The 15,891-nt window shown below is 42.4% G+C and overlaps 1 protein-coding gene across 1 annotated transcript in view; it reads right to left on the bottom strand.

Moving 5' to 3' along the window:
• Window positions 1-1,120: 1,120 nt before the first annotated feature.
• PPP1R14C (protein phosphatase 1 regulatory inhibitor subunit 14C) overlaps window positions 1,121-15,891 on the bottom strand; it is a gene marked incomplete at its 5' end in the record, with an annotated part of 86,328 nt that continues 71,557 nt past the window's right edge. Inside the window, one exon of the mRNA XM_029945432.1 lies at window positions 1,121-2,690. Within this exon, the coding sequence (XP_029801292.1) occupies window positions 2,616-2,690 (75 nt within the window). The remainder of the gene's footprint in view (window positions 2,691-15,891) is intronic.

The raw sequence follows: 15,891 nt of genomic DNA, 5'->3' as shown, positions 1-15,891 counted from the left end.
TTGATCTCTTTGATGGGCCAAGTTCAAGACCAGGTACTTGATTTATAAGACTCAGTTTCAATCTCAAGGATCCTAGAGTCTAACAGAAGAGACAAGGAGGTGAATCGACAGTACTAATACTAGGGAACCATGCTGAGATGGGGTAAATTCTAGAAGCTCTGGACACACTTAGGACGGAATTGAAACCAGCTTTCAAGATACAGCCTACTGATGGTAAAAGTATTCTAGGCGGAGGCAACAGTTTTTGCAAAGTCTTAGAGGAGAAACTATAGATGTTCCCGAAGCCCGTTATTCAGTAGGACTGGATATTCGTGGAAGACTGAACGATGAAGCGGGAGAGGCAGAAACCAGTTCCATGTAACGAATGCAGAGGAGTTTGGGTTTTAAGTGGGGGGTGGAGTGACCGCAGCTGTCTTTCAGAAAGATTGTTCTGGCTACTGGGTGGGGAACAGATCAGAAGGAGGCAAGACCAGCCCTGGGGAATTCCAAGATGGCTGCAGAAATCAAGGGCAGATCGGAGAGGGATTAGCAGAGGAAGGGTTCCGTGGTTGAGGGCATGTTGAGGGCTGAAATGGGGAGTCACGGAGGTCCAAGCCTGTGGCTTGAGCACTCAGGTGGGGTCTGGTGACGCCAGGCCCTTGGCTAAGGAAGGAAGAGAGAGTGCGAGGTGGCAGGATCAGAGGCCTCCCACGTCATCAGCTCATTACTCGGGCTGGTCAGGCCTCATGGAAATCCTGCAAATTCTGTATTTTTCTGTTTATAGGGTCCATGACATTCTAACAATAATTGGAATATCTGATTAATTTCTAATTTTCTTTAAGATCTATATCAGATGAAGAAAAGGGAATTTTAATTAAATGCAGAGCACATAGCTTGGGAGAGGATGGGAATAGAGGCCAGGCAGGACCAAGTACACAGACAGAGCTCGCCTTCTGTTTCCTTCCTGGCCCCAGAGTGTGTTAAAGCAACCTTGCTTTCATCAGGACAGAACCAGGATCAAATGCCTGAAAATACCTTGAAAATGAAAAGCCAGGGAGAAGTGCTTGGGACCCCTGTCTGCAGAACACGTCACAAACTAAAGCGACCACTATAACATGTTTTGCAATGAAACATGCGTGCATAGTTGTAAGCAGTTCCATTTATTTGAGTAAATAGCTTGTAAATAAATCATTGGTAAACATTACAAAATTAAATACATTTTCAAAAGCTTGCCAGTATACATAAAATTCACAAACATACTTCTTTTAAAAAATAAAATATGTTCAGAGCACCCTTGGTATAAAATGTCTGACCCCTGTCCTCTGACAGGGCCACCTAAGTGGGGTTTCTGTGGGGAGGCGGTGGAAGCCTCCTGGGGGGAAGGAAGGGTTCCTACTCTGACCTTTTACCCAGCCCACCTCCATCTGGATGGTGATCTTTCTCCAGGAAGCTGGTATATAACAGAGAGGGGCAGGGCAGGCGCCCCACGCCACCGAAGCTCCAAGTACAGAGACTGGGGTGCATAATTAGTGCCAGGAGCCAGAATCGTCACCACGTGCCAATGAGAGAAGCCAGAAATGCAATCTCCACCCCGCCTTCCAAACCAGCAAACGCTCCCGTATCAACTTTCTTGCGAGAAGGTGAGGCTTTCTCACCTCTACAGTATTCGATGCTCAGTTCACCGGTTCTCATCTAATGCTGTCCAGGCATAGAAGGGACCACATCTACTTCTAAGGAGGAAGGTACCTAACTTGCTAACTTCCGTGTGACCTGCTTTCATGGAGAGAGAATAATACACAGTATTTGGCTGAAAGCAGAGAATTAATTGCTACACAGTGCCTTTTTCCATTGCAAAACACCACTCAGCATGGGCATTTCTCTAGACATCTGAATAGTTCTTCAAATTAAGGGTTCATAAAACTTTAAAATACCACAAACGAGGCAATAAGTACGTGACCTGGCAAAGCATCCCAATTAACGAAATAATATAAAGTCCATGAATTAAGCCCTTGACCAACTCGACTTTTTGTGGCGTAGCTCATTAAAATAACGGACACACTGACTTCTTTCACTTTGGTGCATAAAGTGAATGCTGAAGGTCAGCAGCAGTCACATGAAGACGATCTGGTGGCCTCTTGAATACACATGTGCTGTGACCTCCGATGAAGGGAAAACCACAAGTTTCTTCTATCAATGTGAAATAAAACTCAGATCTACATTTTACCTTAGTCGTGTGTGGATATATACAAGAAATTCGACATCTGAGACAATTACATAACTTAAGAAAAGTATTACCAAACTAGTTGTAAGAAAACCCTCATCCCTGTATAGTTAGGTCCTAAACCTCTGATTTCTCAAAGAAAATGGTGCCTGGCCCAGCCCATTCTTACATGTCTGCCTGGTTGATAGCCCCTGGTTGGGCTGAAACCAGAGTTGTGAAATTCTTGCTATTAAAATATTACACTAACAAAACCTTTTAAAACAAAAAAGGAACACTCTTGAATAAATGTCTAATAGACACCCCCTCCCCCAAAAAAAGGTTCTCATAAGGGCAACTATTCTGTAATAAATGTCTTCATGAAGCCCAAATCCCAGGACCCTTCTTTGTCTCTGGAAGGGTCCACCCTGTGCCAGAATTATACGGTCTTCTTCTGCGGAGGACTCAGTTTCCTCATGCCTCTTATCCGACAGAGCAGCTCCCGGATAAATTCCTAAAACAGAGCAGAAGAAGTTAATATGACAGGCTTGCTCTACTAAAATGTGGGGTTCAAATCTGCTTGAAGTGATTGAGGTCAAATGCAATTAACTGTAGTTGATGCGTTCGGCTGGACGGGTTAACCCCAGCTGGTTCAATGCAGGACGTTTTTAAACAAATGAAGCCTACTCAAACCTCCTGTCATGACGGCTTCTCCCTGCTGCTCTTTGGGGGGAGAAAAACAGGCTGCTTTCAGTCACTGACATGATCAATTCGGCCTCCAAGGTCACATGTGGTTTAGGTCAGCCTTCTCAACCTTGACTAAACCTTTCATATGAGCGTACAAATCACCCAGAGAGCTTGTGGATTCTGACATAGTAGGCCCAGGTTGGGGTTTAGTAGCCCAGGTTGGGGCCTGAAGTTCTGCCTCTCTCACTGGCTGCCAGGCTCAGTCTCTGGACCACACCTGGAACAGCAAGACCCGAACAGTGGTTCTCAAATGTAAGCCCCCATCAGAATCACCAGGGGGACTTCTTAACCACAGGGTGCTGGGCCCAAGAATTTCTGATTCAGTAGTTCTGGGTGGGGGGTGAGAACGTGCACCTGACAAGCTCCCAGATGACCTGCTTCTGGTTCCACACTGAGAACCACTGATTTACATCTCAAAAGAGTCTTTTGACTGTTTTTGACTGTAAATCCGTTTTTTTTTAATTTTTTAATTTTTGTTTCTTAATGTTTGTTTATTTTTTTGAGAGGGAGAGAGACACAGAGTGTGAGTGGGTGGGGGAGAGGCTGAGAGAGAGAGACACACACAGAATCCAAAACAGGCTCCAGGCTCTGACCTGTTAGCACAGCACCTGATGTGGGGCTTGAACCCATGAACCGTGAGATCATGACCTGAGCCAAAGTTGGATGCTTAACCCACTGAGCCACCCAGGTGCCCCAATCATTTTTTTAAAGCCAAACACATTTTATATTTACAATCCAGTACATACAAACACACACCTGAAATAACAATTTAAAGAACAAATAATATACATAATACACCCTATTTTTTCTCTTCTATTCTAATTTCATTTAAAAGGTAATGCAGAGGAGACCAACTAAAATGATTGATGTCCTGGTCATAGATGGATGCCCAAAAATTGAAGAACAATGTAGAACAGTTCCCACTTTATACCGTCAGGAATCTTCCATTGTTGCCCTATGGTTTAACATTTTTGGCTACCCAAAAAAATCACATTTATTAGGTAATAATTACCTTGTCTTCCTATATTATATTTGTCGCAGATGAAGAGGACAGTCAAAGTTTCTGATCAGCAAGTAGTAGTCAGTGAATGACAGAACTGAGTACTTCGGGAATTTGCCGAGAGCAAAACCACTAAGAAATCTTTTTTTCCACTTGGCCTTCTGAGAAAGCACTCTTCAACTCCGCTACCAATCACAGCCCTTAGTCATGACCTCCTAGGCCAAGTGTCTCTGCAACATTCTCCAGCTCTAATGCACACTAAGCTTCAACATTTAGTATTTTGTTAGCCATTACATTTCTTTTTTTTGTAATGTTTTTGCTATTCTAAAGTGACATGTGCTTTTCCTAAACAACTTAGAAAATATAAGTTAGCAACAATTACTCCTCAGAATGAACCACTAATATGTTTTCGCCTATGAACCTGCAATTTAGATTCTTCTCTTTGGAGAGCTATCCAGAAAGGGGTCAAAGGCTAAAAACATTTCCATCCCTGCCATTTCTGACCTTGGGCAGAATGGAACACATATGAAGTAAAATTAGGAGCTATTTTAACTTTCTGAGCACTATTTTATCTAATTTAAAGAGTTTCCTAAAATAATGCCAAGTTTTCACACATTCAATTTTCATTTTGTGAATCAAGTGCATTTCGTATTCCCCCCCACCCCCGCTATGTGGTTTAGACAGTGTATTATGAAACACACAGTTTCAGTTTCATTGTTTTTGGAAACTATTACTCAAATGACCGCTGTAGGAAGTTTCAACATTTCAGTATAGATTTTCCTTTTTTTCCCTCTTATTGCAAAGGTCAGAATTATAAATTCTATCATTTATCTTGTTCATAACTGATCATTTTTCTGCACTATTTCTAGAACATATTTTTCATAAAGTTCATTATCAAAATAAAGATTAAATATCATAAGGAAAAATATACCCTAAACTACAGACCTTTCTTCTCCAAGACAAAAGTAATTTGGTAATTTAAAGCAAATTCAAATTTTCTCAGAAAAATCAATCATGATGTGCAGTAATCTTAGTGATAAAAACTTCAATAAATAACTTTTCATTAAATTTGCAGAATGAGGTACTCAGCGAAGTTATAAAACACAAGACCACTATTTATTCCCCATACAGAAACTTGCATAGAAGGATTTTAATGATTACAGATAATTCTCAAGGAAGATTCAAGAGTCTCTAATCAAAACTACTCTGTTCATACTATTCAAAAATTCTCTATGTACGTAACAATATATCTCATTTACTTCCAAAACAGATCACTCAGACTTGGGTTGGGGACACTAATTTAGTCAGAGAAAGGCTGCCCCTTTGAGGAAATGACATCTGATGTGAGATCTAAATTAATAGAGAGGCCAGCTCGAAGAAAGTCTGGGGGCCTGGGCCATCACACATGTGCAAAGGCCCTGCGGAGAAACAAGCAAGGAGGTGGGGGTGTTCCTGGCACAGAAAGGTGCTAGAGTCAGCTTGCCTGGGCTTGCTGGCCGCAGTAAGGTGCTGAGAGAGTATTCTTTCTTTTTTTTTTATTTTTTAATGTTTTTTTAATTTATTTTTGAGAGACAGAGAGAGACAGCATGAGCAGGGGAGGGTCAGAAAGAGAGGGAGACACAGAATCTGAAGACAGGCTCCAGGCTCTGAGCTAGCTGTCAGCACAGAGCCCAACATGGGGCTTGAACCCACAAACTGCGAGATCATGACCTGAGCTGAAGTCAACGTCCAACCGACTGAGCCACCCAGGCACCCCTGAGAGAGTATTCTTGATGCAATAAAAAGCCACCAGTGGCTTTTAAGTAGGGAAGCAACATTATCTGATTTTGGTTTTTAAAAGATCCCTTTGACTGTCATGTCGACTACGGATTTTATAGAGACAAGAAGGGAAGAGAAGCCAGTTTGGACCTGTTACAGGGATCTAGACTAGGGATGCCAAGGCCTTAAAGTTTATGAAAATCAAAACAGAAATTAAGTGGGATCCATTTCAGAGGCAGCGCCAAAAGACCTTGCTAGACTGAATGTGGGACCCCAGTAAAACAGGGGAGAGACAGGGAAAAGGGGGATTAATGTAATGGACCCTCAGCACCTGGAAGAAAGGTGGGGCCATTATGCTGAGGTGAGGGCTAACTGAAGGGGGAACAGAGCAGGTTTACAGACTTGGGGTGTCCCTTGCATACGTGAGGGGGATCTTGGGAAGACAGATAAACATGACCTGGCGTCTCAGCTCTGGGCTGAAGACATAAACAACAGGCATCACCAGCATTTGAATTGGTGGCTTACAACCAAAAAACGAGTCCCGTAAAAAAGTGCATGTGACCCACACACATAGAGGACCCTAGGCCACGGAGACACAGGACTGAAATAAAAGGTTTCTTGAAAAAACATAACTCTTACTATATGTGATGCCCCTTGATATTTTATTTTGAAAAAAAAATAAAGGTCAAGACCCAGTTCATGGGTTACTGGCCACAGTTTATAAATACAATGATCTAGACTAAGGTCAAATGATGCGGTAGCCCTCAACCACATACATAAGTAGTATAAATATAAATAATACAAATATAGATACATATTGAGAGTATATTTATATGCAATATATTTCTATATTCTATAATATAAATGATATAGTGTAGCTATTTAAATGTAAACAAATGGAATTAAACACAACTTAAAATTCAGTTCCTTATTCACACTGTGGTCACATTTCAAACAGTCAGTAGCTACATATGGCCAGTGGCCACTATACTGGGCACTGGCGCTATAGAATGTTTGTCATCTCAGAAAATTCTGTTGGACAGCGCAGGTGACAACACTTTGAATCCCAAGGCTCCATGAGATAGGCATCAAGGAAAGTGTAAATAGTAAAGGAAGGCTGAAGACCAAGGTCAGAGGCCCCCTAACAAGCGAGGTCTGGGAGAAGTCTTGGGGTCAGCAAAGGAGACTGAAAAGGAGAAACCAATGGAACGTAGGAAAACCCAAGAGTATGCTGTTAAGCAGTCAAGAAAAGAACATTTTTCTAGAAAGAAGAGGCATTCAATCAAGCCAAGTCCCAGTGAGAGGTTAAGAAAGTCAAGACAGATTCAAAGCCAGAGTTGGCAAGAAAGGGGCCATTGTGCTCTGGTTGGGGCAAGTTTTAGCAGATGGCTCAGATGGAAACTCCTGCCACTGAAAGGTTCACAATGACTTTCTTTTGGTAAACAGCTTTATTAAGGTGTAATTGACATGTCATAAACTGCACATATTTAAGGCATACGACCAGCACAAATACACCATCTGTGCCATCAACATAATGGACACATTCAATTCCTCCAGAAGTTTCCTTAGGCTCCTTTGCAATCCTTCTCTCCTCCCCCTGCTCTTCTCGTTCCTGGGGAATATGCTGTCACTATTAATTTGCATTTTCTAGAGTTTTATACAAAAGGAACCATAATACTACCTACTTTTTAGGTTCATTTCATTAAACATAATTATTTTGAGATTCAGCCACATTTTGGATTTATTTATAACTCATTTCTTTTTTTTTATTGCTGAGTGGCATTATGTTGTACAGGAATATCACAGTTTATTTATCCATTTGCCTGTTGATGGAAATTTGGGTTGTTTTTAGTATGGGGCTATTATAAACAAAGGTGCTTAAAACATTCATATAAAAGTCTTTGTCTGGGACATGCTTCCATCTCTTTTGGGTAAATACCTAAGATTGGAAGGGCTGAATTGCTGACCTAGTTGTTTTATTACGTTTTTGTCTGGGTTTAGTAGCAGAGTGCTGCTTGCCTCATGGAATGAGTTGGGAAGTATTCCTTCCTTTTTAAGTTTCTGAAGAGTTTGTACAGAGTTGGTATAATTTCTTCTACAACTGTCTGATAAAAATCCCTTGTGGAGTCCCTTGGGTCTGGAGTTTTTTGTTTTATTTATGCCAACACTGCACTGTCTTCTAAGGATAGCTTTAGAAGTCCTAAAATCAGGTCATATCAGTCTGCCACCTTTGATGACCTTTTAAAATAAAATTGTTTTGACTATTCTAGGTCTTTAAAATTTCCTTAAAAATTTTAGAATCAACTTGTAAATTTCTACCAAAGAAACAAAACAAAACCCAAAACTTGTGTGGGGGTTTTGGTTGAGACTGCATTGAATTTATAAGTCAACCTATGAACATCAGCTATGGATGTTCTCAGCAATGTTTGATAGTTCTCCGTATACAGATATTATGCATCTTTTGTCAGTTTTATTCCTGTGTTTAATATTCTTGATATTATTATAAAGGGCATATTTCCATTTCCAATTGTCGCCGGTGTAGATTTGCATATATTTACCTAATATCCTGCAAGGTTGTTGAGCTCACTTGTTAGTTACAGCAGCCCTTTGTAGACTTTTACCTTTTGCAGATGTCCTTTATACAGTTTAAGAATTTCCCTCCTATTCCTAGTTTGCTGAGAATTTTTACCAGGAATAGAGCTTGGATTTTGCCAAGTGCTTTTTCTGTATCATTTGACATAATTATTGAAAGGGCTTTTTCTTCCTAGTTTCTTAACATGGGGACTTACACTGATTGTTCTTTGATGTTTATATATATATAATGTTGAGTTCAATTTGACAGAACCTTCTTTAGAAATTTTGTGGCTATGCTAATGTGGAATATTTGGCTACATTTTTTATTATGTCTTTGTCTGGTTTTAATATCAGAGTCCTGCTTGCCCTGTAGAATGAATTGAAAAGTGTTCCTTTCTTTTCAAGTTTGGGAAAGGTTTTTACAGAGCTCTTCTGTAAATGTCTGAGAAAAATTCCCTTGCGAAGCCACCCGGGTCTGGAGTTTTTTTGTTTTGTTTTGCTTTGCTTTGTATGTACTGGTAGGTTATGTCTTTACAGACATTTGTCTATTTCACATAAGCTGCTGGATTTATTGGCATGAGGTTCAAAACATCGGTAGAATCCATAGTGATGTCACCTGTCTCATTCCTGATATTGGTAACTTGTCTCCTATCTTTCTTTCCGCTTGGACTAGAAGTTTATCGACTGTATTACTCCTTTTGGAGAATAAGCTTTTGCTTCACTGATTTTCTTTATTGATTTTCTGGCTTATAATTCACTGATTTCTGCTTTCATCTTCATGATTTCCTTTCTTCACCTTATTTTGAGTTTAACCTTCATCTTATTTTGCTCTTCTTTTCCGAGTTCCTAAGGCAGATTCTAAAGTCATTTATTGAAACCTTTCCTAATACAGACATTTAGGTTCTATATTCACCTCTAAGCACCGTTTTGGCTGCATCTCACAAATTTTTGATATAATTGGTTTTCACTTCATTCAATTCAAAATAGTTTCTAATTTCATATTTGATTCCTCCTTTGGCCCAGGAGTGATTCAGAAATGGGCCCTTTAGTTTCCAAATATCTGGGGATTTTCCAGACATCTTTCTGTTACTGATTTCTAATTTAATTATATTATTTAAAGAATGTACTTTGTATGCCTTGAATCTTTTAAAATTTGAGGCCTGATTTATGGCTCAGAACACATCTATCTCGGTGAATCGTCTGTGTGTGTTTATAAAGAAACCCTAACTTCAAGCAGTCCTCAGCCTCGTACCGCATGACTTGTCCACACAGAACATGCGGAAAAAAAGGGTGAATAAGGTGATTCCCCATATGCAATATTTCCACAAGAAAGTGATTCTCTAACCACAAAGGACATACTCTTTTGCAATACTCAAAAAAGGGCATCCTCCACTCCCTTTTGACCTTTTCAATCCCCAGCTAAAACGATGGGTGAGGCTGGACGCAGACCCCCTGGTGGATGTGGGTTCTGTACAAGGGTTGGGCACGGGGTGTGCTCCATCTAAAGAAAAGGAAGGGAATGAACAATTCTCGAAGGCCTTCTCTGTGTAGCCAGTTTACATTTTACTGTATTTAATCTAGTGTAGTAAGTTTTATCGTTTCCGTTTTATAGATGAGAAAAATGAATATTCTAGTTCATTATAAGTAATTGTCCAAGCTCACAGAGAAATTAGTTGAACCCATGTCTCTTGAAGCCAATTGAGCTCAATGTATAGGCACCCCACCATGTGCCAGGCTCTGCCCCACGCGCTGGCATGCAGAGAAACGGAAAGGCTCTGCCTGACAGTGGCTCCCAGGCCAGCGAGGAAGGCAGACATGGAAATAGGCTGTGTCAACATGAGACGGGACCCCAGGGCCAAGTGTGTGCATGAGGGTCCTGTGGGCAGACAGACTGTTACACCGCCCTTGCCCAGGCCAGGCCTGGGACCTCTCCTGCCTCTCCCACTCCGCCTCTTCCAAAGGACGGCGGGCTAAAAGAAAGTCATAATTCCAAGATACTTTAAAAAATTTTTTTGATGTTTATTTATTTTTGAGAGAGACAGAGACAGAGCATGAATTGGGGATGGGCAGAGAGAGAGGGAGACCCAGAATCCGAAGCATGTCTTGCAACATGGCCTCTGTCAGGCTGCAGGTGAAATCCTTACCTTCCCTCCACCTAACTCTCCTCCCTTGAAACAACAAGAAATTCTGTCTCTTAATAAACACCTCTCTAAACGACCCTGGGCCCCTCCCCCCCACCTCAGTCCTGGGCACTAATTTTGTATCTGAGAGCACTCTGCATTCACCTCTTTATTCATGGACTCACCTGGGGACCACTCTTTCCCACGCCGTGCACCTTCTGTTGTGTGCAGCACAGTGCCAAGCTCTCCCGGACACTGAAGGCCTGTCTGGGGTTCAGATACAATGCCTACTTATCGGGCATCTTTTATGTGACAAGCACTCTCGGCGTTTTCATGTACGGTCTCATTTAATCATCACGACCGTCTCATAACAGGCTTAGAGGTTTGCCCCAGGTCACACAGTTACTGAGTGGTCAGACCAAGATTCCAACCCTGCATTTAAATAAAGCCATAAGAAACCTGGACTCACCCCTGGGAACAGACGATATGATTCCCTCACTCTGTACCATGGCGCCTGGGTCGGGGGGGGGGGGGGGGGGGGGGGGGGGGGGGGGGCCTTTTTTTTTTTTTTTTTTCCCCAGACCTTTTTTATTAAGCAACCAGGATAGGTCATTTTAGTCTAATTTCAAACCAAATTAAAATGACCTGACGTGTGTGTGATAAACACAGCAATTTAAAAAAAATTTTACATATGGGGGAAGGGCTGACCAGATATGCAAAGGACTGTGTTTGCCAGGTAAGCGTGGTGTCCCCAGAGCAGGAACCTTCCCTCCCTTCTGAGCATAGCCTCTTCCCAGCACCCAAGTAGCGTCAAAGCCCTAAACAGCTGCCTTCTATCAGAGCTAACGTATAAATTAGAAAGGAAGAAAAGGAAGAGGCGGAGGGAGCACAAAGGGGAGAGAGAGAAGGAGAAAAGGAAGAAGAGCGGAAGCCGGAGTGTTGACCTCTCTGCCCACTGAAACCCAGACTCCGCCGGGCCAGCCAGCGCTCCTGGCCGCCACATGCCCTGACCAAGGTCTCTACCATCGACGGGCTCAGGGCAGCTTCCTCCCTCCCTCCCTCTCTCCTCCCTTCCCTTCCCTTCCCTTTCCCTTCCTCCCTCTTTCTCTCCCTTCCTCCCCCCCCTTCCCTTCCACCCTCTTTCCCTTCCCTTTCCTTTCTCCCTTCTTTCCTTTCTTTTTCTTTCCTTTCCTTTCTTTCTCTTTTTCTTTCTCTTTCCTTCCTTCCTCTATCTCTCCTTCTTTCCTTCCTTCCTGTTTCCTTCCTTCCTTCTTCTTTTCTTTCTTTCCTCTCACTCTTTTTTCATTCATTTCTTTTCTTTTTTCTCTTTTTTTCTCTCTCCTTCCTTCCTCTTTCTCTCTCCCTCTTTCTTCCTTCCTTCCTTTCTTTCTTTCTTTCTCTTTCTGTCTCCTTTGTTTTCTTCCCTCCTTCCTTCCTTCCTTCCTTTCTGCTTGCTTTTGGTTATCAACCTTATTGACAAATAACTTATGAACAATACATGTGAAAGAGTCCTTGGACCCAATGCCAATGTGTGTGTGTATGTGTGTGTGTGCGTGCATGTGAAAGCTTCCTGACATCAACAAGCAATTCTGACACCAGCAGTGTGTCCAAGGATTCAACTCAATTCCGACACTATCTACCTGGTGATAACATCAGAGTCCACGGGTAAAAGTTTCAGTCCATAGGACCGTCCTCCACTTCAGATGCCAATGCCAAGTCCAGGCTGTTACCTGTGCTTTTGACTAACTGGCTACAAATCAGAGGTTCCCATGACCCGCACCCTGGATGTGATTAATGTTCTAGAACTGTTCATGGAACTCAGGAACACCCGTTTACTCACTAGATTACCGACAGATTACAAAGGGTATTAAAGAATATGAATCAATAGCCAGATAAAGAAACACACAGGTAAGGTCATCAGGAATGGAACTTCTGTCCTCGCAGAGCTTGGAGCCCAGCACAGAAGCACATGATCGCCAAACCCAGTCCTTGTCAAGTTTTTACAGAGACTTCATTACTAGGCCTGAATGATAAATGCACTGGCCATTGATTCAGCCTCTAGCCCCTCCTCCATCCCGGAAATCAGGGCGTAGAATGCAAAGTCCCCACCTCACGGGCATGGTTGGTTCCTCTGACAACCAGCCCCCATCAGGTGCTTTACGAAAGTCTCCCCATTCACATAAACCCAGCTGTGGTAGAAACGGGCTTGTTACAAATAACAGGACACACCCATGTCACCTGTGGTTCCGAAGCTTTTCAGGAACTGAGGACAAGAGCCCAACCGAGTATTCTGACAACAGATGCCCCCATTGCTCTTATGGCTCAGGAGATTCTGAGGGTCTGGGGAGTTGTGAGTCAGGAACTGTGAATCAGAGATATATTTTGGTCATCTGAATGACCAAATATATGTATTTCTTATATAAGTCACAGTACCATAAAATTGCACCTGTTTAAAGGTCAGATTGGGGCGCCTGGGGGGCTCAGTCATTTAAGCATCTGACTCTTGATTTTGGCTCGTCATGATTTCACAGTTCATGAGTTCAAACCCTGTGTTGGGCTCTGTGCCAACAGCATGGAGCCTTCTTGAGATTTCTCTATCACTCTGCTCCACCCCACTCACTCTAGAGCTCGCTCTCTCTCACTCTCAAAATAAACATTAAATAAACAAACAAATAAATATCAGATCATTTCCACCACTCTAAAATTTCATATCTCCTTCTGTAGCTCATTCTCCCTCTGCCCAAGCCTGGTTTTCTGTCTACAGCTGGCATTTTATGTAAAGGGAATTATTCATTATGTACAATTATGCCTGGCTTATTTCACTCAACTTAGTGTTTCTGATTCATCCATATTGTTGTGTGTATCAACCGTTCAGTCTTTTATACGGCTGACTAGTACTCCATCGTATGGATATACCACAATGTGTTCATCCATTCACCAGCTCCTGGGCATTTTGCTTTGTTTCACATTTTTGAGCCTGGTGAGTACAGCTATTATGAATATACATGTACAAGTATTTGTGTGGTCACATTTCTTCTTTCCTTTGGGTAAAAACCTAGCAGTGCCGAGGCAGAGGTGTATAACATATGTCTCACTTTGCAGGAGCCCCCAGTTTTCAGGGGCTGCCGCACCGTTTTCCATTCCTGCAGGAGCAGGAGAGGCCTGGGCGTTCCACGGTCTCACGTGTACTCCGCGCCTTTTCGGTTTTTAGCCATCGAGTGAGCGTGAGGGGATAAGATACTCTTTTTTCTTTTTTCTACTCTTTTCTTTTCTCGTGAGGGGCTTGCCCACTCTCCTCCACACTGTCTTTGTGAGTCTTCGACTTTCTCCCCTCGCGATGTCACATGGGCACATTTGTCTCAAAATGTCCAAAAGTAAACTTATTGTTACCGAGCCCTTCCTCAGACTTATCCCTCACCCCGAGGGATTCAGTTTCCATTATTGTGTCCTGAAAAAACCATCATATACGTCTTACATTTACCTCCAATTAATTTATAAATATAATGAAATTCTGAGAAAGTATAGCTTTTTGAGAATAGTTAAGACAGTTTGAATAAGAAAATTGGGGGTTCACCTGGCCCTTGCTATGAACAGATTTTAATGCCCCAACAATTTTGACAGTGCACAGCGACAGACAAACAGCCAGAAGTAAGTCCTACACATTAGAAAAATTTGATATACCATACACGATGATTACATATCAGTCGGTGCTCAATAGATGGTACTGGGACACTGTGGCAAATGTAAAATGAGTCCCTATTTCACACCATACACAGAAATAAGTCCAAGACAGTCTGAATACCTGGGTGTAAAAAGTAAAAGTGAAAAGTTTTAGGACAAACTCTAAGGAGACTATCTCTAAGACACTGGGTAGTACAGGGTTTCTTAGACACGAATCTTTGAAGAGCACAAGCCATGAAGGAGGTCATTAATAAATCTGACTACAATTCCAGTGTTAAGGCTTCTGTACACAAAAGACAACACAAGAGGAATAAGGTCCACGGTTTGTGAAATACACTTGCAACCCATGCAAAGGTCAAAGGATGGCCACCCACAATAGATAACTCTCAAAAATCAAAAAGAAAAACACAAACAAGTCAAAAGAAAGTGGACAAGGGATTTAAAATGGAAATTCCCAAAGATGGCAACATGAACAGCCCATAAGCACAGGGAAGAAAAATGTGTTCAACCTCCCTAGCTAACAATCATGAAAAGGTAGGTCAAAACAACGAGATATCATCAGACTGACAAGAATCCTACAGTTTGGCAGCACCAGGCACGGGGATGATGAGGTTAAAAGAAAATTCTCAAACCCTGCTGGGGGCGCGCAAGCCGGTGCAGAGTTCTCAGAGCGATTCCGTTTCTTGGTATATTTGTTGGAGACACTTTGTACGCGAGTCAACAGATCCAGAGTTGTTTTATACATCATTATTCATAATAATGAAAAATTGGACACAGCCTGAATGAGTATCAACAGAAGAATGGGTAAGTTACAGTAATACACAAGAATGCCATACAGCAATAAAAATGAATGAACTAGAACCTTCTATGTCAACATGGGCAAATCTCAGAAATCTAATGCTGGGCAAATCAGCAAGCTGAAGAAAATCTGCAAAACATGACTGATGTAGTTACAAAGCATGCAAGATAATCTACATGCAGATTTATTGCTCCTGCTTAATTGCAAGAGTCCTATTCCTTGGTTTCCTAGCACTGTGTTTAATACACAGGAGGTGCTGGGTGAAGGTGTACAGACTAAAGCAATATATGCATGAACTAAATATACAGGAAGTGCTCTGCAAAGGTTTACAAAGTAAAGGAATACATGCAGGAAATAACTTAATCACACAACTGTGGCAGCTAAGTGAAAGAGCAGAGAGAGGAGACACTAGAATCTTTGTGCACTAATTGTGTGTGTGTGTGTGTGTGTGTGTGTGTGTGTGTGTGTGTGGTGGGGATTGTACAAAGTATCATCTGGCCCCAGCCGCTATGGAGGAAGATTCTAAAGGTTCTTCTTGAAGCACTGGAAAACTAGACAGCCTGGGGGGCTGGGGAAGATGAGAAGCATTTGGAGAAGGGTGGAGCCGGGAACGCTCGTGTGCACACGCGTGCACACACACACAGATCAAAGAAGTAATAAAAAGAAAAGAAACACATCCAGTGACCCAGTAAACCCGACTTTATATAACACGCAGCCACCTGATTTATGAGAGACTTCTAAGAAAGATAAAAGCCACAGCGTGTCTCTGTGAGGTTGATCTGGCAGCAGCCGCGAAAACAGAAGGTCCGTCCTTGCCCTGGAGTTTCTGCCGGGTGGCACTGTCACAGGGCACGGCATCCAGTGCCACACTCTGAGTTCTTGTCCCCCCATCCCTACTGGGCCCTGTGGCTTTTAGCTTCCATCCCCTCCTGCCTGCTCCAGCTTGTGCCAGAGGCGGCAGATGGACACACATTCTGTAATTATCACCAGAGCCAGGCGTCTGGGACCTTTCCCTTGTCACTCAAAGCGGTTCATC

The sequence above is a fragment of the Suricata suricatta genome, chromosome 7 (assembly GCF_006229205.1).
Source record: "Suricata suricatta isolate VVHF042 chromosome 7, meerkat_22Aug2017_6uvM2_HiC, whole genome shotgun sequence".
In the NCBI taxonomy this organism is placed as follows: domain Eukaryota; kingdom Metazoa; phylum Chordata; class Mammalia; order Carnivora; family Herpestidae; genus Suricata; species Suricata suricatta.
The sequence above is the reverse complement of the archived record's forward strand: the minus strand, read 5'-3'. Positions and strand labels throughout refer to the sequence as shown.